The sequence below is a fragment of the Magnolia sinica genome, chromosome 19 (genome assembly GCF_029962835.1).
Source record: "Magnolia sinica isolate HGM2019 chromosome 19, MsV1, whole genome shotgun sequence".
Classification (NCBI taxonomy): Eukaryota; Viridiplantae; Streptophyta; class Magnoliopsida; order Magnoliales; family Magnoliaceae; genus Magnolia; species Magnolia sinica.
Window position 1 is genome coordinate 11587524 of NC_080591.1, and position 19977 is coordinate 11607500.

The window sequence follows — 19977 nt, forward strand, 5'->3', positions numbered from 1 at the left end:
GAGGAACCACCGATTTGAGTGGCCTGCTGGGCTACGAATCTTCCTTCCAGCGGCTATTCCCTTTTGCCTTTAAGGGCTGCTTTCCAGTGATCAGGACCGTTCATCTCGCCGGCCGAAATGGATGGCTGTGCTGAACAAAGCCCCCGGCTGGGCATCCTGGCCATACAGTTATAATGGGAATGGATGCTTAAGAGGTCCAATGTGATTGCTGTTATTTTCAGCGGATGAGATCTTTGGTCCATTGCCCATCCAACGTGGGGCCCACCAGATGAATGACCCATGTGGGAAAAGCTGGTCGTTTCTTTTTTGGTAGAAAAAGAAAAGGTACGTTGGACCTTTTTTTACGGGGACCACTGTAGATGGTCCAAGAATAAAGGAACTCCTGTAGGCTTGAGGATCCTGGTCGTTGAATCTTTTGCATTTGTATTGATTGAGGGGGGAGTGTTGATTGCAAGGTTGGGATATTCCCATTTGGTACATTTTTTTCAGATAAATGTACCAGTGGCAGATTTGGATCATGCAACACGTGCGCCACCTGCTTAAAATGATAACCTGCCCGTCAAGGATCATTTCTGCACCGTGGGTGGTGGCTTATGACATATGACCATGGTTTCAAAACTCGGACAATTGATCCGACTCATCTTCTAGCGACTCATCTAAATATACACCGGTCAAATGCGTTGGAACAATGCAATTTTTATCATCAATTGTGTTTGATAGTTTATAGTTGAAATCCAAACATTTTATTTGAGAACTTGTATTTAAAATGCCGGTGAACATTTTTAATATATTCACATGTCCTAAATTTAATTAACTTAATTAGCTTTAATATCATAGATTAACATACATATTTGATATTTAATAAAATGATTGTAACAAGTTAATTAAACTATATACTTTAGCCGATAAATCAAGAAATTTTAAGCCTTGGGTGGACCACAAATGTAAGGATCACAAATAAGCATCTTATTATCTATTGACTTTTTAAATTGTCTGTTTGGATGGCTAACATTTGGACAGTTTAGATTATGATATTGATGTGATTTAAGTGTTGTTCCCGCTTATTAAATTGTTTTTAAAGTATCTCTGGCGAGTCACATGTATAGCGGATGAGTACCCTGGGGACTCCACTTCACACTTATGACTCTTTTGTATTTACAAAATGAGCCAAAATTTTGTTTCACTCCAAATACATTAAATCTTAAACTTGAGATTTCAAGACACACTTGAAGCATGTATTCAAAATACATTTGATTTCATCTCCAAATACACTATGCCAAACGACTAATTGTATTCAAAATACACTCAAATTTGCTCAAATACCTCAAAATACAAGGTGCCAGACAGGCCCCAAGTTGATTCAGGCTCAGTTGAAGGTTTGATAACTTGGGTCAATTCCACCCTAGCTTAAGCAAGTCATACCTAATATCAGGGCTAATAAGTTGGCTAAGTCGTTGAGTCTTTTAGCATTTCCATAAGGATCAGCGGCCAACATGAACTGTTTTGATTGTTGATAATTTTAAACATATCCTTAGTGATTAGTTACAAATTAGACAAACAAATATACATGAAAGAAACTATGTCGATTATGGCCTTTTTATACAAATGCTTGGGCCTTTTTATGGGATAATTTGTGGTTTCCACGTCATTCCTGACTTCTCAGAATGTACCGTAACTTCGCAGAATGTATCAATACTAATTCTCATAATCATAGTAACGGTGTTGATGGACGCCACGTATTAAAATTTTCTATCATTACTCATATAAGTATGTTTTAGAATGCTACATTGGCACCAAATACATCATCCTCATTTGGCTCTTTATGTCAGTGTTTAAAATTGAGCATGTAATGCGCCACGGGCCTGTTTGAGAAAATGGACTCAGAACTCTCGTGGATTTGAAAGCCTCCTGATGTGTTTGATACCCAATATTGGAAATCAATTTTAATCCAGAAGTAGTTATGCATAATATATTTACAGGGGTTTGAATTTACTTACTAAATCAACTCTAATATCTCTAATTAGTAACATATGTAATGTTTGACACAATAGTTATAATAAGCCCACCAAAATACATGCTTTGCTCGAAAGTGATGGACTTCCAAGTCTCGGATGGGCCACAAGCACGAGATTATGTCCGAGTGATTAACCATCGATTTTTAACCATTGATTTGCATAGATAATGTTTGGACGGTGCTAATCATCACATTAAAGTAATTCTAGTGATGCAATTGATAATCTAATTGTTTTGGAATATCATTAATGGGCCATGTGCGTAATATTTTAGTGACACACATGTTATACATGCAACTCTTGGAATGATTTTAGTTGTAATACGAACTCTCGTTGTGGATTTGAAACCCCCCTTTTGAAACCCGCTAGATTCGAAACCCCCAATTACTTTACAATGCCAAACAACAAGGAGACTTGAAATCCCCCAAATTCATGGTGCCAAATGACCCCTACAAATGATATAGGTTTTTACCTATAACTACAGCAATTACAATATTAGTTGCATTTATCAATATTATTATGCTGCTTGTATTAAACCAGAAAAGCCATAAAAGCAAAGGACAAAGTCATCATAGATAGTTAAGTAAAAGACATGCATTATAGGTTTTATCCACCATGTTCCCCTTTTTTTCTCAAATCATTTTAGGGTATTAACCTAAAAATTAAACAACTCCAAGTATCAAGTGGAACACACGAGAGGAAGCTAGGGCGACAATGAAGCCCACAATTGAAACCTTCACAGGGCTCACCATTATGTTTATTTGTCATTCAACTTGTTCATAAGTTCACATATGCCTAGATGAAGGGAAAACATAAATTTCAGCTTGATTCAGAACTTCCGTAGCCCTCATGAAATTGTTGATAGAGGGCATTCAATCCTCATTGTGCGGTCCGCTTGAACCTTGAATGTGCCTCATTTTTTGGATTATAATATAAAATAACATGGAAAAATATATGACTAGAGTGGAAAAATACATACATTATAGCAGGGCCCACGAAGCCCTTGCCTGAGCTGATATGCAATCCACATCCATAAATTAAGAATAGACAACCTCTACTAAAATATTTATATTCTTCAATACTATTCTTCAAAAATCCCTTAAACTATCTCATCAACTTGATTTTTTAATATTAGCTATTTCTAGTGGAGGGACCATAGGTGCTTTAGCAATGTTTAATATTCACTTAAAATATCTCATCAACTTGCAGGGGGACCATAGGTGCTTTAGCAAGGTTTACGCACCAATGTACCTTTTGTAGTTGAATTGAACTCTTCTTCCCTAAGGGTGTATTTGATTTTCCAGTAGCTATGTAAATACCTTTGAAATGGGTAATTATTACCATTTTACCCTCTTGAAAATCATTTAAAAATCTACCATACTTTTTACCTCGGAAACCACTTCAAAATAATTATTTTAAATTTGTGGACCCTAAGGTGATGTATATGATAAATCCATTTCGTCCAATCATTTAAACACAATATTTGAAGGCATGACCGAAAAATGAGGCAAATTGAACATTCAAATGACCAACATAAAAAAGAAACAGTGGGCCTGAGAGGTTTTAATGGTAAGTGTTCGATTCCCTTTTTCTAGTGGTGTGGTCCACTTGAGCTTTCGATATGTCTCATTTTTTAGCTCATATCATAAATTCATCATCCACAATAGATTAATGGTGTGGATAAGCGATACGCATCATGGTGGGACCCACAAATATATTATGGCATTCTTAATTTTTGTGTAAAAATGTATGTCATTAAATAAAACATAAAAAAAAGTAAGTTAAATAGGGGAGAATATTTATTATATATTTTCACGATATCCCAGTGAATTGAAAAACCAAACAAGCCCTTAGGTTGACAGTGCCATATGAGATAAGACTTGTTGTATTTTATAATTTAAAAGATAGTTGAGAGTAGGAAATAAAGTCAAAGTAAGTTTCCTTAGCCTAGAGCCGGGCACAATTAGACTGTTATCTTTGGTACTAGTTCTATCTGACACAATTACATTGGCTCCTGGAGTGTTACGGCTGCACTACCAAATCAACCATTCATGGAAAAACATTACTGCTGGGCATGTGGTGCACACATTCCCATACACCTCAAACAGTATTTCTAGAATGTTTTCAAGCTTATATACGAAGAGATTCTCATGCAAAAGGTTTCTCATCCCTAGCCAATGTGAGACAAATAAAAAATTAATTAAAAGGCATATCTATAAATGCAACCCAAGCCACTCATTAGATCTGTTCTATTACAAGCATATACTAGTTCAAAACCACGTAAACCTACTTATTAGATAGTCTATATGCACGTGTTAAAATCGAGAGCACTTTTGTTTAAATTATTAGTTGTGCCCATATCCTCTACAATCTTTAAAGTCTTAAGCTCTGATCTACGACAAGAGGATGCAGATTGCCTGCTAACACCATTGGTAGCAACGTAGCTACTGGATGGTGCTTGTGGGTCCCGATATGTGTGCTTTGTCCATGTTGTTCACCTATCGGTGATCATTTTTTTAGGGTGCTAGCCTAAAAAAGAAGAAGACCTAAATATCAGGTGGACTACACCATCGGGAAATTGTGGTGATTAAATGGGCGGCATAAAAAAAAACTTTTGAGAGGCAATGTAATGTTTATTTGCTATTTAACTTGTAAATTAAGTCACAAAGACATAGATCAAAGGGAAAACACAAATACCAGCTTGATCTAAAACTTTTGTGGGCCCAAGCAAGCTTTTAAACATAGGCATTCAATCACTATTGTCTTTTATTGTGTGGTCTATTAGAGATTTTAATTTGCTTCATTCGTGGGTCATGCCCTAAAATGAGTTGGCGAAACAGATAGACTGTGTTGGATAAAATACATGTCATGAACAGTGTGGATGGACCATCCTAACCGTCCACAAGGTTTTTCGCACTGAGATGAGCTGAAAAGACAGCTATTAGGCTGATCAAAAACGTATGTGGTTGGACGATGGTTTCAGCGTGGGTCACATGGACATCCACTCCGTCCACAGCTCATGTTAGGATGTGACCTCAAAAAATAAGGCCGATACAAACCGTTCATAACGTGAGTCCCACCAGGATGGATGGAAAATCTAAATATCATCCTGATTTAATGGACAATAAGATTTACTTGCATCGTTTCCATCACATCATTTTCCTGTGGTGTGGTCCACTTCCGTTCTGGATCAGGCTCACACTCTAAAAATGGTCTGCTTCCCAAACGATGGACGGTGTGGATGTTCCACCCATCAGAGTGGGGTCCACAGGGCATTTTGTTGCGCGGGCTCGAGTAGCAAAATTCGGCTTCTTGTAAATATGTCCATTACGGAGGGTAAATGACGTAACCTCAGCAAAAATTCCTCCTTTCCCTTCCCTTTTTTCACTGTCCAGAGAGAGGACCGAACACATGTCCACTAGTTAGGGTTTTTCTAGGGTTTCCTTCTACCATTTCAGTTCTTTCCCTTATCCTCAGGCGAGCATTCCATCATGGCCAAACCCGGTCGAGGTCGGCCGGCCCCGCCTTCCGGATCAGGCTCCGGTTCGTCATCTCACTCACGGTCGTCTTCCGGCTCTGACTCCCGGTCCCGGTCCCGGTCCAGGTCTCGCTCGCGCTCCCGGTCTAAATCGTTCACGTCGTCATCCTCGCCTTCTGGAAGCGCCAGCTCTCGCAGCCGAAGCCCTCCGCCTACCAGAAGAAGGTCGGTTCTCTATCGCAGCATCATTTCTATTTTTCAGCGTGGAATTTATTAAAAAATAGAGAAAACTGAAGAATCTAGGGTTTTTTTGGGATTTCATGTTGGCTTTGCAAGATCCCTTTCCTTCTACTCTAGTGACATTTACACCCTGAATTTTAATGCCTACGGCGCACTACACCCGTTTTTCCTTACTTTTGATGTTGTAGTGGTACATTGAAGCGTGATGTCTATCTAAAACCGAAATTGGGAGAACTGATATTTGCAGGTTGTTATTAATCCCTCTAGAAGCTCGAACATGAAAATCTCAACTGGTGCTGCGAGGTTTGCTAGCCTCACATGCACCTTTACACGTCGCACACGCGCCAACGTCACATTTGTTGGTAGTGGTTCAAATGGGTGAAGTCCACCCGACCCGCCAATAAGTTGGTCGGGGTTGAATTTTTGGGACCCATGGGGCAGGTGTAGGTCCGAAAGTTCAACCTGAAATACTAAATGGGTCAGGTCCGGGACCTATCAAAATCAAACCGACTGACCTGTGCTGGAGCTGGCTTTTAAATGGGTCTGATTTGGGCCATACTGAATTGGACCTGGACTCAGATTCAGGAAATGTAGTAAATTAGAATATGGGGAAGACCCAATTCGTTTAAAATAGGAGCGATCACATACATTCAGACATATGGTAACTACCATGTGTTCAAACTGTGTGGGGCCCACAATGATGTGCGAGTCCCATCTAACCCGTCCATTAGATGCACACCCCCATGCTAGGCCTAGATCCCAAAATCTTGCTTGATCAACTTGGCCCGCACCAAAGGAAACAATGGTGGTCATTGGAAAGGGCGATGCTCACCATAGAAACTATCATATATCATATATTGATCATGTTTATTTATTTATTTATTTGCAGTTTGTGAATAGTTTATTGAAGACAAATTTGACTTGGATTTCTTCTTAAATTTTTCTCAAGATTATCTATGATAGCATAAGCCAACGTGCTCTTGAATCTCATTTGATTTTAACCATGATAAAACTACTTTGGAACATTATTTGTGGGGAAGCCCACTTGTAATTTCTATGCCTGACCTAGGCCTCCCCAAAGCCGACCCATGAGCTAAATGGGTTGGGTCTAGGACCTTGTGTACATGGTTTTGATATTGGTATTGGGGGCATATCAGGCAGAAGAAAAAACAATATGTGCGGGCGCCATTGATGTAGGCCGAAGGCCCATGTTGGGCTTAGTATTTGCTCAATTGTGGGCTGTTTGTTGCTAGTTTTTGAGGAAAAATGACAGAGATTACATTACTATTTTTAGAAGATAGGGGGCTGATTTTGAAGATATAGTTAATTGATTCTCTAAAGTTATTGTGATTATTTGGTAGATTTCCCTATACCATTTTTGGGTCATTTTTTTTTTCTTTTTTCTGGGGTGAGTTATTGCCGTCTTAGATAGATTATGTTGATTTGAAATCAATTAGATTGATTTTAATTAAAGATACATAGGGCTTGTCTTTGATATTCTATAAAAAGGGGGTGGTTATTGCTGCCTTAGATAGATTATGTTGATTTGAAATCAATTAGATTGATTTTAATTAAAGGTGCATAGGGATTGTCTTTAATGTTCTATAAAGGGGGTGGTGTAGATAGTAAGACATTTCAAGTTTTTGAGTTTGAGTTTCTAAGTACTTCTAAGAAGAAGTTTCAATTAAAAAAGAATGCTCATTCCTCTCTACTCACATTCTTGCGGGTGTGTTCTTGCAACTTGGGTATGGAAATCTCATTGATAAGCGGGTTGCTTCATCTTGTATCGTAGCAGGTGATAGTTGGGGATTTTCAACTCTACATAATCTGGCACAAAAAGAGTTTGTGCAAGTAATCGAATTATCAACACTTTCACAGAATGAGTTGATCAACTCACGGATGTGGTGAGCAATCTCACTAATTAAGTGGGGGAACTCAATCGTAGAGGGGATTTGGGGACTAGGTTGGAACACAAGGATATGTAGGGAAGGACCTTGCCGAGGTCCTAACAAATAACGGGTGGCCCTAACTGGTGAGGATATGAATGATTGAGTCCTTTGATTGTAAGAACGTGGCAGAGAGCTTGGAATTTAGCTGGAAATTCTGGAATTTTACGATCGTTTGTATGTTGATGATTTCATTGATTGGCAAAGTAAGGTGGAAAAGGTTTATTTATTTTAAAGACACATGGTGTCCCCACCTCCTTTTGAAGTGAGACTAATCCATGCGGATACACGCAATCACCCACAACCACGTGTATCGGGTAAAGCCAATGAGGGGAATCGAACCCTCACCTGTAGGGAGCAAACCTATGGTGAAGAGCATTCGCCCAAACCTCGTTGGGTAACGTGGAAAAGGTTTTTGAGTACAAGGAAAATGCGGATGATCAGAAGGTTAAGTTAACAGTCATGAAAGTTTTCCGGTCATGCATTAGTATTGTGGGATGATCTCCATGCCAAGCGAATCCATCAAAATAAGGAGAAAGTAACTTCTTGGAAAAAGATGAAAATGAAATTAAAAAGGAAATTTCTATCCGCGACTTATGCCCATGATGTCCATTAAAGATGCCAATAACTACATTAAGACATACATGTGTGAATGAACACACTGAAAGTTCCATACCTTGACTCACAGGCAGAGTTTTGTGAGTAAAATTTCAAGAATCTTAATGGTCTTAAGTTGGACATAAGGAGTGAATTGGCTCTCAATGATGTATTTAAAATGTTTGATGCATACGTACTTGCGTTAAAAGCCGATGAGGTAATTAACTAGGACTTTGGACATGATTTGGTGCTAACGAGGACCGTCATGTTATCGACAATGGGGCATCATGCTAACTTCCCACATAAGATGACTATAGGGCCTCTCATGGATCAAGGGACAGTGGGCCAATATACAAAAACAAAGTCAAAATTTAACCCGGGGGAGGTGGTTATGTACAAGGACTAGTACACTCAAGATATAATGAAAGTAACACTCATTTCACATGCTTCAAGTGTGGACGACAAGGACATCATTCTTTTCAATTATCCCCTACATTAGTATGTGGTTAAAGGGAACTTTGTCGAGGAAGGAGAGTATGTTGAAAAGACATTTAGTAGATGATGACATAGTATGAAGAACATGCACATCACGATGGAATGCATGTTGGGGAAGATGCAACAAGAGATAGTTGGGAGATGTTGGTTATCCAACGTTTGATGCTACCAGTGCTTCGAGTGATTGGTGAGGGGCGATAGTTGAACATAGTATCTTCCACACCACCTGTACTTCTGTTAGGAAGGCATGCACGATTCTAGTAGATGGAGGAAGCAACGAGAACTTATCAACTGACATTGGTGCATCCTTTATCACTATCATTCCAAAAATTTCAGGGGTGGAAAGCATCAAGGACTCAAGACCCATGAGCTTGATTGGGGTCCCTATAAAATACTTGCTAAAACTCTTGCTTCAAGATTTCGATTGATACTGGAAAGTGTCATTTTTGAGAACCGATGCACTTTTGTTTTGGGAAGGTAGGTTTTGGATTGTGCCCTATTGGCTCGTGAATGCATAGACTCAAGAATTAAGGGGGATTGAAAGGTTTGGTGTGCAAATTGGATATCGAAAAGGCTTATGATCATGTTGATTGGAGCCTTTTGGATTACATGTTAGAAAGGATTGGATTTGGTGAAATGTGGAGGATGTGGATGAAAGAATGTGTTCGTTTGGCAATATTCTCGGTCTTAATTGATGGGTCTTCCCAAAGGCTTTTTCAAAAGTTCGAGTTTCTCTTCTTGGTAGTGGCATAAGCGTTGGGTAGAATGTTGTTAAAAGAGGTTGTTGGACCTCCTTAATGGATCCAAGCTTAATAGAAATGGGACCCCAATCTCTCGTCTTCAGTTCGTGGATGACACTATTATTTTTTGCGACGCAAACTCTGATATGTTGGAAAGGCTTTATATGATTATAATTTGCTCTGAAGTGATTTTGGGGTTGAAGGTTAATTTAGCAAAAGAGTGAGATGTTGGGGATTAGAGTGGAGGAGGGGGATATGAATGTTTTGGCAGGTAGTTTTGGGTGTAAGGTTGGGGAAGTTTCTGTCTTCTTACCTCGGCTTGCCTTTGTGTATTGGGAAGCCCTTGAAGCATCTTTGGGACTAGGTGGTGGAAAGAATCCAGAGGAAGCTATCTCGGTGGAAAGGTAGATACTTATCTTTGGGGGGGATGATTACACATTAAATTGGCTTTCTAATATGCCACTTTATTTCTTACCCCTTTTAAGTGTCCGAAGCCAGTGTTGAACTTTTTTGGAGAAACTAACTAGTAAGAAAAAGTTTCATATTTTGTCTTGGGAAGTGTGTAGACCTTATAATGACAGAAGAGGAGGGGACTAGCATTAGTCATAAAAGTTATGAATAGTGCACTCCTTGGGAAATGGTGGTCGAGGTTTGGAATGGAGGAAAATTCTCTTTGGATAAAAATGATGGTCTCCAAGTATGGGTGTGAGGATAGGGGATGGTGGACAAGGGATGCTTCCTTATATAGAGCGTCTGGTTTGTGGAGGGACATTGTAAGTGTGAAAGCTAAAATCAGTGAGGGGATAAGCTTCGCATTTGGGAACAACGAGAATATTAAATTTTGGAAGGATGCTTGGCGATGGACTCTTTTATGGAGTTTCTGGGATTAGCTTGAATTGCGATGGATGGTGATGTTTTTGTTGTGGATTATTGGGCAACTTCTGGTTCTTCCGGGGTGTGAGCTCCCCTTTGTCGCCGAAATCTCCCTGATGAGGAATGTGATGAGTTCGTGAGCCTTCTCCAACATATCCATTTGGTCTATCCGACTCTCGGGGAACAAGATAGATTGGGAACAATGAGAAGATTAAATTTTGGAGGGATGCTTGGGCGATGGACTCTTTTATCGTGGACTTTCTGGGATTAGCTTGAATTGCGATGGATGGTGATGTTTCTGTTGTGGATTATTGGACAACTTCTGGTTCTTCCAAGGCGTGGGCGCCCCTTTGGCGTTGAAATCTCCTTGATTAAGAATGTGATGAGTTCATGAGCCTTCTCCAACATATCCATTTGGTTTATTTGACTCCCGAGGAACAAGATAGATCGGTGTGGAGGTTGGATAGCTTGGGTTTCTTTTCGGTTTCATCCTTCTATGCTTTATTGAGTTCTACCCCGCTCGAGAGCAATGTCTCAACCACTACGCTTTAGTGGTTTGGAGCTCCTTCAAAAGTGGTAGCCTTTGGGTGGCTTGTTGGTAGAAAAAAAGGGTCCTAACCATCGACTATCTTCAGAAGCGAGGAATGGTGATTCCAAACACGTGTTTTATGGAAGGGTAGCGAGGAATCAGTTGATCAGTTATTTATCCATTGCCCTTTGTCTTGGAAAGGATGGGATTTCATCCTATACTCTTTCAACATTCAGTGGTGCATGCGTGCATTGATGGATAGTCTTTACTGATGGGTCATGAGGTTAGTTTCCCGAAGGAAGCTCGTGCGTAGAGGAGATTGGCAGTCTTAGCAACCTTTTGGTCTATTTGGGACGAAAGGGGGATTCTTCAATAACTAGGAAAAAGATGTGGTTTAGTCATTCATCGATTGAAAGCTCTTGTAGCCGAGTGGGCTTCTTGTAATGCATTGCTGAAAGATAGTATTCTCTTTTTTGCTAGATTGGGTTGTAAGCTTTTTGGTGCCTTCTCGTCGCCTTTTGAATAAAATCCCTTTATTTTTCGAAAAAATGAAAAGGAAAAAAGATAAAAGGCATAGGTCTAGACTAAAATGACTTTCTAAGCTTCCTCCATGGTTGAAATGAAAAAAAGAAGAAGAAAAACAAGTGAACGAATGTTTGGGCTTTTTGGGCTTATCGTTTGTATGGACCGTATTGGACATGTATAGCTTGATACAACTCATTTTTTAGGGTGCGTTTCAGCGCCGTATCACGTATCATATTAGGTCGATATAGATACAATATGGCCGCATTGGCTATTATTATACTAATATTCAAGACCCTGCTCCTATGTTCAGACTTGATCCATTAAATGAATGGTTTGACCCAAGCTCATGGCATTATTGATCTTGTAACAATTAAAAATATCGACGTCTTTGGAAAGGGGTCCTTAAAGTGAAGAGTCTAGTTATTCAGCACAGCAGTTTCGAGTTGGGCGATGGTTATTCAATTCGGTTTTGGGAAGACCTTTGGATTGGGGAGAGGCCCCTTAAATTCCAATTTCCGCAAATCTACCGCCTATCCCCTACGAAAGACTTCCCCATCATCAACTGTTACTCTATTTCGTCTGGTCGCATTGTCTGGGACATCAGAAGCTTCAGAAACCTTGATGATAGTGAAGCTAAGGAGTTTGAAGCTCTCATGGAGTGCATCCTTCGGTCCACTCCCCTCAGTTATCAACCTAATAGCCTTGTTTGGCCGTTAGAGAAGTCGAGTCAATTTTCCGTTAAGTCTCTCTATGCCGCCTCCTGCCCTGCGAATTACCAAGTTGAAGATGCGTCTCCGTTCATTTGGAAGTATCCGGTCCCCCTAAGTTTATTTGTTTTGCTTGGTTAGCCGGCCGCAACAGAATTCTTACGGTCGATAATCTGGTCAAGAGAGGAATGCAGCTTGTTAATATTTGCCTATGCTGCATGTGTGAAGCTGAATCGGTCAACCACTTGCTGATTCACTGCTCGTTCATGTCTAAAATTCGGGCCGACTTCTATCGAAATTTTTCTGTGAGTTGGTGTGTTCCTGATTCGGCGGGTGGCCTGCTCTCTTCTTGGAATGGGTTGAAAGTAGGGAAGGCCAAGTCCATCATTTGGCGCATGGCAATTATCGCTATTTGGTGGGCCGTCTGGGAGGAAAGAAATAATCGCTGTTTTAACAATGTTTCCTCCTCCGTTTCGGTGGTGGGATCTAGGGCCAAAAAGTTGGTGATAGAATGGGCCTCTAATGTTAAGGATTTAAGGTGTTTTGATTTTAGCTTTCTAGGTTGCTAGGGGTTGTCTGCCATCTTAGCAGTGTAACCCTTCTCCTTTTAGCTTTGTTGTTGTTTCCTTTGTTTCTGTTTCCCTCTATTGTTTCTCTTCTCCTTTCTTTTTTAATGAAGTTTCTGTTGCTTTAAAAAAAAAATAATATCGACGTCTTTGCATAAATCCATGCTTTCATTTCGAATCATAATTCGAATGAGCCGTGATTTGACCTTTTATGTTCTTATCTGGGTAAATATTAAATGGAAGTAATTTATAATTATCTGGTTAAGATTGATCTAAACCAGTCCATTCTATATATGATTCGACGTGCTGATGATTAAATTTATTGGAAACACATGACAAACAATCAGGCATGTCACAAATTCCCCAACTCTTTGAGGATGTCCTTAGTGTCAAGGAACATGTACTAGGGTGTATGTGTGACTCGTTCAGATCATGAGGTAGAACTTCTAACATCAAAGACTGTACCAATGAATAGAACGGAAGAACTCCATTATGCATCAACCATCATAATTTAATAGAGCATACATGTTCTTCTCATGCAAATGGAAACTTGTTAGGGAATGGCCACACGCCACATGACTTTACCAACTTACCTAAATGCGCATCCTTCAAAAAATAAAAATAAAAAAATTTGTAAATCAATTATTCTGAAATGTAATTTCTGATTTTTTTGGCCCCATGCTACTTACGTTATATATAGTAAATATTAGTGTTTTAAATAGAGGTAGTGTGTTGCGTAGCATTTAGCCCTCTGTAGTGTGTAGTGTAAGCTATATGATATTTCTACTTTTTGGTTTAAAAATATGATAAATAGTAAGAAATATATATGTGTGTGTGTGTGTGTGTGTGTGTGTGTGTGTGTGTGTGTGTGTAGGGAAATGGTTCTATGCGGTCGAGCTCATGGGAGCTTCCCACGAGGTCGAGCTGTGTGGGTCCCACCGTGATGTGTGTCGAACATCAACACTGTGCATTTGATGGGTCCCCTTTAAATTATGGGATATCCCAAAAATAAGCCTACACGGAACTTAGGTGGGCCATACCATCTAAAATCATATGAAGGCATGCCTAAAACATATAAAAGCACTTGGTGGGGACCACCTGAAATTTGGATGCGTTTGAAACTTGGTCTGACCCCTCATCCAAGTGGGACACACATAATGGATGGGCTGGATTTGTGAACGACATCTCGGTGGGCCTAAAAAATGATTATTGATGTTTTAATGGGAGGATAACCCCTCTCAACTTTTGTATGTGGTGTGGCCCACAAAAGTCATGGATTGACTTGAATTTTAAGCCCGAGGCCCACCATGGAATGGTGCATCTGACTGATGGGGTAGATGTTCGATGCGCATCACGGTGGGGCCCACACAGCTCGACCTCATGGGAAGTTCCCATGAGCTGGACCGCATAGAACTATTTCCCCCACACACACTATATATATATATATATATATATATATATATATATATATATATGGGCCCAAAAGATGGTTCATTTTTTCAAGTATAAGCATGTTCAAACAAGTTAATAAATATCATTTATTGAAAGCCAATACACATGTATAAACCAAATAAAATCATTATCACATCACATCAACAGCTTTCTAAGCAAACTACTTTAATTATTAATGTCTAATTGAAATCACAAGTATGAAAAGAAATTAAAATCCCATAGGTTGAGAGTATTAAGTACAAAATACAGATACACTTATCATTTACAAAAAAACAGTGTATGCTACAAAGCTACGTACACAACATATGCTATGCTATAGAGGGTTTACGCTATTTGCTAATGCTACATAGCGTTGTAGCTATGCTACGCTATTTAAAACACTGCTAGATATGTGTCTAGGCGGTGCATGTGGGGCTAGCAAATCTCGCTACTGTGACCTTTGATTATTATTATTGAAGCTGCAGCATACTATCCTTTGATTATTATTATTGAAGCTGCAGCATACTATAACCTTCAATCTTACACTCAAACATTCATCTATGGTGTTTTCATTCATGTATGTCCTTTAGGTGGTGTCACCAAATTATTCACATTTACTCCAATGGGGGCACTAGTGATTTTGGGAAAATTTGAGGCCATTTGTGGCACATGCATGCAATATCCGGGCCACGCATGAGGTTGGGCCACCATGATCATACCTTGGCCCAAGACCAAGATGGTCGATCCAATCATGTAAAGTGAACGTTGGATATAGACCGTTTGGCATCTTTTATCAACCATCCAATTTCCTCATAGGGCGAGCTCATGGTGGCCCCCACTCGATGAATGGTATTGTCCTTGGGTGCTGTGAATTGCCTATCAATCTATCACTCAAATTGCCATAGCAATTTCTGGATTATGATTGTGCCTTTCCAATTTAAAACCCACAGTCAGGAAGGCAGTGGAGAGTGATGAGTCATGTGTTTAACATCATTCATTGTTGTTTGGGTAATAAGGGGCAATTTTATGATTCTTCTGGGTGCTTGCTTTTGTTATCTCTTCTTATTTTCACCATAGATATTTTTGTTGTGAGTTGTATCTCTGATATGCCATTGTTTTTTCCACAGCCCTGCAGGAGCAGCCAGGCGAGGTCGCTCTCCCCCACCACAAACTAAACGAGCTTCACCACCCCCTAGGTTAAAATTTAATTCAACTTGGCTCTGATCACAACTAGAATTTGAAAATTTCTCACTAATTCTGTACTTTGGTCTGTATCTTTTATTTCACCTTTTCTCATGGAGATGAACATGCTTGGAGACGGTAAAATCTTGTGAATGTTTACAGTAATTTCTCATTAATGCTGGCGATGAAGGGAATCTTGGTGCAGTATGGTTTGGGCTATGCATGATTTGTTTTGCATGAGTATTTATGCATCATAATGGATTATTTTGTCATTTATGGATTTATCCTATGAATCAATGAATTATTTACATGTTAGTGTGATTTTTAGTTGCCTTAGATCTTATTTCTTATATAAAAAATAATTGATTATAATGGGAATATAATGCAGAATCTTAATCATTCACAGTCAACATGGATTTTCCTAGATGACTGCGTGATTATGGAAGGAAGTTCAAAAATGAAATTACTGTGGTTTAGGAATGAGAGCGTGGAACTGCAGCAGTTAACATTCTTGGGTAATGAGATTATGATAGGAATATGATGCTCAATCTTATTCATGGCCAACATGGATTTTGCTTTACTAGCTAGGTGACTGTGGATGGAGTTTCAAAAAAGATCTCTTCTTGGCTGAGTAATGAGAATATGGAACCATGGTGGTTACTGATGCAGGACAATTAACCACTTGCTCTAAAAGCTCGAACTGATAGAGCATGGCGAATCAATCCCTTTATCTCATAGCCCAGGCCCCACATCCTATGGGTGCTCAGCCGAACCCCCCTCGTGGGCCCTTCTTCACATGGGTTCTGCTTCACACGAGTCACCCGCCTTTCACGGGCCGCCCACACCGAGTGTGCCCCTGCATCGCACAGGCCACCCCACTCGAGCCCTGTGTGAAAATGCCCCTGCATTAGTTAACATTCTTGTATAATGAGATTAAAGGAGCTTCAGCTAGGATAAGGATTTTGTTGGCTGCTGTCTTTTGTGGCTAATGCTGAGACCATCACATCACCTTGGCAAAGGGATGTCTCTTTATGCAGGAAATTCTTTCCCATGCTGTAATGTTGTGTTGTCACTAAATTTTGTCATCCATAAAAAAATACATGCGTTTTATTACCTAACCATTGTCCCAGTTTTGAATTTTAAATTGTGTCAAGACAATGCAATTTTAATCTACATTATCTCCTATTTTATCTTCATGAGCTGTTTTCTTTCTTTCCCTTTTTTTGAAGGATAAATGATTTCATTAAAAAGGAAAAAAAAGAAACCATCATTATGGTAGGGGCATCAAATCCCTATTACAATATCGAGCATCTCTCTCCCTTTCTCAGCTCGCTCATCAGTAGTGGTATCTGCCTCTCTTTTAAGATTTACAAAAGAAACCGACATAGTTCCTTTTAGTTCCTCAATCCATCTGGAATGTTAAATTGATGAGGAAGCCTCATGTGTTTTAGTTCCCTAATTTTATCTTGAGCTGTTTTGGTTATTACTGACAATAACTCTTACTGCTATTAATTTAGCTTTTCATGATAAGAATTCTAGTATTTTTTTATTGGAGGCTTTGGGTATTTCATTTTCTTTGCCAGGGGTTTGATTTGCTAATTTTATTGTCAGGACATGAATGTTTGGTTGCAGTTTGACTCTCTTATGTTAGTCAAATCTGCTGATCTGAATCTAGTCAAACTAAATGGTGTGCTCTGATTTTGCAGTTTGTACTCTATAGAACTTCCAAAGAAATTCATATTCTTTTGAAAAGGCAAAAGAAATTCATAGTTTGAGTAGTTCAATTTTTGTTTGTACAGAATTGTGCATTCCTTTTTTTTTCTCTCATGAGCTGCCTATTTTTTTTCCTCAGGAAAGCATCTCCTGTTCCTGAATCTGTGGTTCTCCACATTGACCAGCTCACTAGAAATGTGAATGAAGGCCATTTGAAAGAAATATTCGGTAAGTTCTATCTTCTGGGTATATTGATCTGCCATTTGTAGGTCACATCCTACAAATCTTATTTGGATTGACCGAGACTAAACACTCAAGATCCTTGCAAAGAATGATGAAACAACTTGCAGATACTGCTTTTTCAATCTAAATATTGTCCTTTTTAAAATCCCTTATTTTGGTTTTGATGTTTTTCTGGTTTCATTTGCTGGTCTAATTTCAGAAACATGTTTAACATCACTGTGTACTTTCTGCTGAGATCTACAAACCATTTTCATAAATCATATTATTGCTTTCTACATGGTCATGTTTTGTAACGAGATCTTGTCCTCAAGTTGAGAGCTTGCACTGTGGTTTTCCTTTTCCTTTCCAACATTTGTCTCTGCTGCATGGCTGATGAGGAATCGGTAGATCACCTTTTCGTTCACTGTCTACTCATTGCTCAAGTGTGGTCGGCTATTCTCAGCTATTTCAATATAGCGTGGTGTCTCCCTGCCTCTTCTGAGGGTCTGTTTAAAGCTTGGCTTGGGCCCAAATTAGGGAAACAAAGATCGATATCGTGGAAAAGGTGTCTGCTGGCAGTCTGGTGGGCGGTTTGGGAAGAAAGAAATGGGAGATGCTTTTCTCGGATCTGTAAAACGTCGGGTTCAATTATTTTGAGAGTCCAGCCTTTTCTAGCTGAATGGGGACTCATTCTTCCTAATTTTTAGGCTGTATTTTGCTTTGTTTTAAGGTTGTCTCTTTCGCTATCTCAGTGGGAGTCCCCTCTTTTCTCTTGTACTTAGTTTCTTATCAATATATCTACTGTCACCTTTTTTAAAAAAAAGTACTTAAAAACGAAGTCCTTCTCTCCTCTCCTACATGAATGAAGTGCGATTTTGGTATTTTTCTTCTCCTCTCCTCTCCTCTCCACTAGAGAACGTGCTGATAGTTTCCTGGATTGAATTAGGAAAAATCCACACTGTCCTGGATTTTGAAATTACTTCCGACTATAATTGCATGAAGCGTGAAAGTGAAGCAGCAGTAGATTCAGGTCACAGGGAAGTGTTTGTTTCAAAATGTTGTCAATTGCAAATAGGTAGGAAGTGAGAGCAGGTGTGTCAGCCTGAAGCGCGATTCAAAGTGGAAGCAGCAGTAGATTCAGGTCACAGGGAAGTGTTTGTTTCAAAATGTTTTCAATTACAAATAGGAAGTGAGAGCAGGTGTGTGAGCCTGAAGCGCGATTCAAAGTGGAAGCAGCACAATCTATATAGGTGATTAACCAACTCTTCTTTGGATCAACACAGGTAGCACCTGTTTGGCATAGGAATCCCTCTGCTCTTGAGATGGTCTATGGTCAGAATCTCTCGAGGTTAATTATTCACACAGGCTCTAATCTTTAGTGGGACGGGCAGACCAGATCTTCGAGAATGCCATAGATCTATGAGCATCGTGTTGGACGGTGAGCTAGTGAATTAATCAGAGAAATGCATACAAACTTTAGCAGCTCCACAAGCCGAGAGACGCTTGGTATTTCTTCATCCCTAAGGTTCTGCAGAAGATAGGACACTAGACAATGTTGCCACCTGACCACTGGAAAAACTGACCCACCATTTCTTCATCCCTATTTGGGCTTATTCTTTGCCTGGTTATTGATAGCAATGGATAGAAATATCTGTGTTTGGCTTGTCTATACTTTGTTTAGCTCTTTTGAAATTGGTTCTCTGGACACATAAGCATTGACTTGGATTCATCCTCTCTTGATACCTAACCTTCTGCTAACTCCTGTAGATTTTGAGGGTTGAAACCGTCTTCTATGCGAGACTTGGGTTCAGATTTCTGTTGTTTTTTTCTTGTATTTTGCCTTCTGCAGGCTTCACACTTGTGAGTTGTGATCGTCTCAGATGAATGCTTCACTATGAGTTCTACCTATCCCTCTTGAATGAATAATTATTCTTCTCCATGTCAGGGGTAGCCTTTATCATTACTTATTCTGTTCGTGTTAGAATCAATTGATCTTGGATACATTTGAAAGCTGGCAGATGTTGTTCAACACCCAAAAGGTGGCCTGAAAAATAACATCCCCCCAGCCTTTATCATAACTTATTCAGTTCGTGTTAGAATCAAATGATCTTGGATATGTTTGAAAGCTGGCAGATGTTCAACACCTAAAAGGTGGCCTGTAAACATCCCCATTCCCCCCCCCAAACACACTCACTCACTCACTCACTTTTGCCTCTTCAATGCTCCTGCATCAAGAGGTGTACTAACTACTAAATTTAGAGAGGAGATGAAATGAAAGAATAAGGATGAGAGCATATATTATGAGGAGTCTGCGTAAATGAAACATTCAAAATATAATAACAATTAGAACGAACTTTTAGGTGACTTGGGGCCTACTTAAAAAGAAGATAAGTGATAATATCTGACCTATTGCAAAAATTTAGGAACTAGTTGAGATGCACCTTACAATAGTTGCTTGTTTGAATTGATATTTATCATTTTTATCATGCAACTTTGCAGGTAATTTTGGTGAAGTTGTTAATGTGGAGTTGACAATGGATCGCACTGTAAGTCTCCAAATCATGGCTGTTCTATAAGTCACAGAGAAAAAACTTTTCTGGTACCTTTATATTGTAGTAGCGTATTCAATCTGTTCCATGCAGGTTAATCTTCCTCGGGGATACGGATATGTCGAGTTTAAGACAAGGGCAGATGCAGAGAAGGCCCTTCTTTACATGGATG

The 19977-nt window shown here is 39.5% G+C and overlaps 1 protein-coding gene across 2 annotated transcripts in view; it reads left to right on the top strand.

Annotated features, from left to right (window-relative positions):
• Positions 1–5384: 5384 nt before the first annotated feature.
• The window catches only part of LOC131234305 (serine/arginine-rich splicing factor SR45), a 24537-nt gene continuing 9944 nt past the window's right edge, over positions 5385–19977 (top strand). For both annotated transcript variants that reach the window (XM_058231087.1, XM_058231086.1), the window contains exons 1-5: positions 5385–5715; positions 15267–15335; positions 17174–17262; positions 19756–19802; positions 19899–19977. The exon at positions 19899–19977 is cut by the window's right edge and continues 2 nt beyond it. In XM_058231087.1, the coding sequence (XP_058087070.1) occupies positions 5504–5715; positions 15267–15335; positions 17174–17262; positions 19756–19802; positions 19899–19977 (496 nt within the window). In that variant the 5' untranslated portion in view covers positions 5385–5503. The remainder of the gene's footprint in view (positions 5716–15266; positions 15336–17173; positions 17263–19755; positions 19803–19898) is intronic.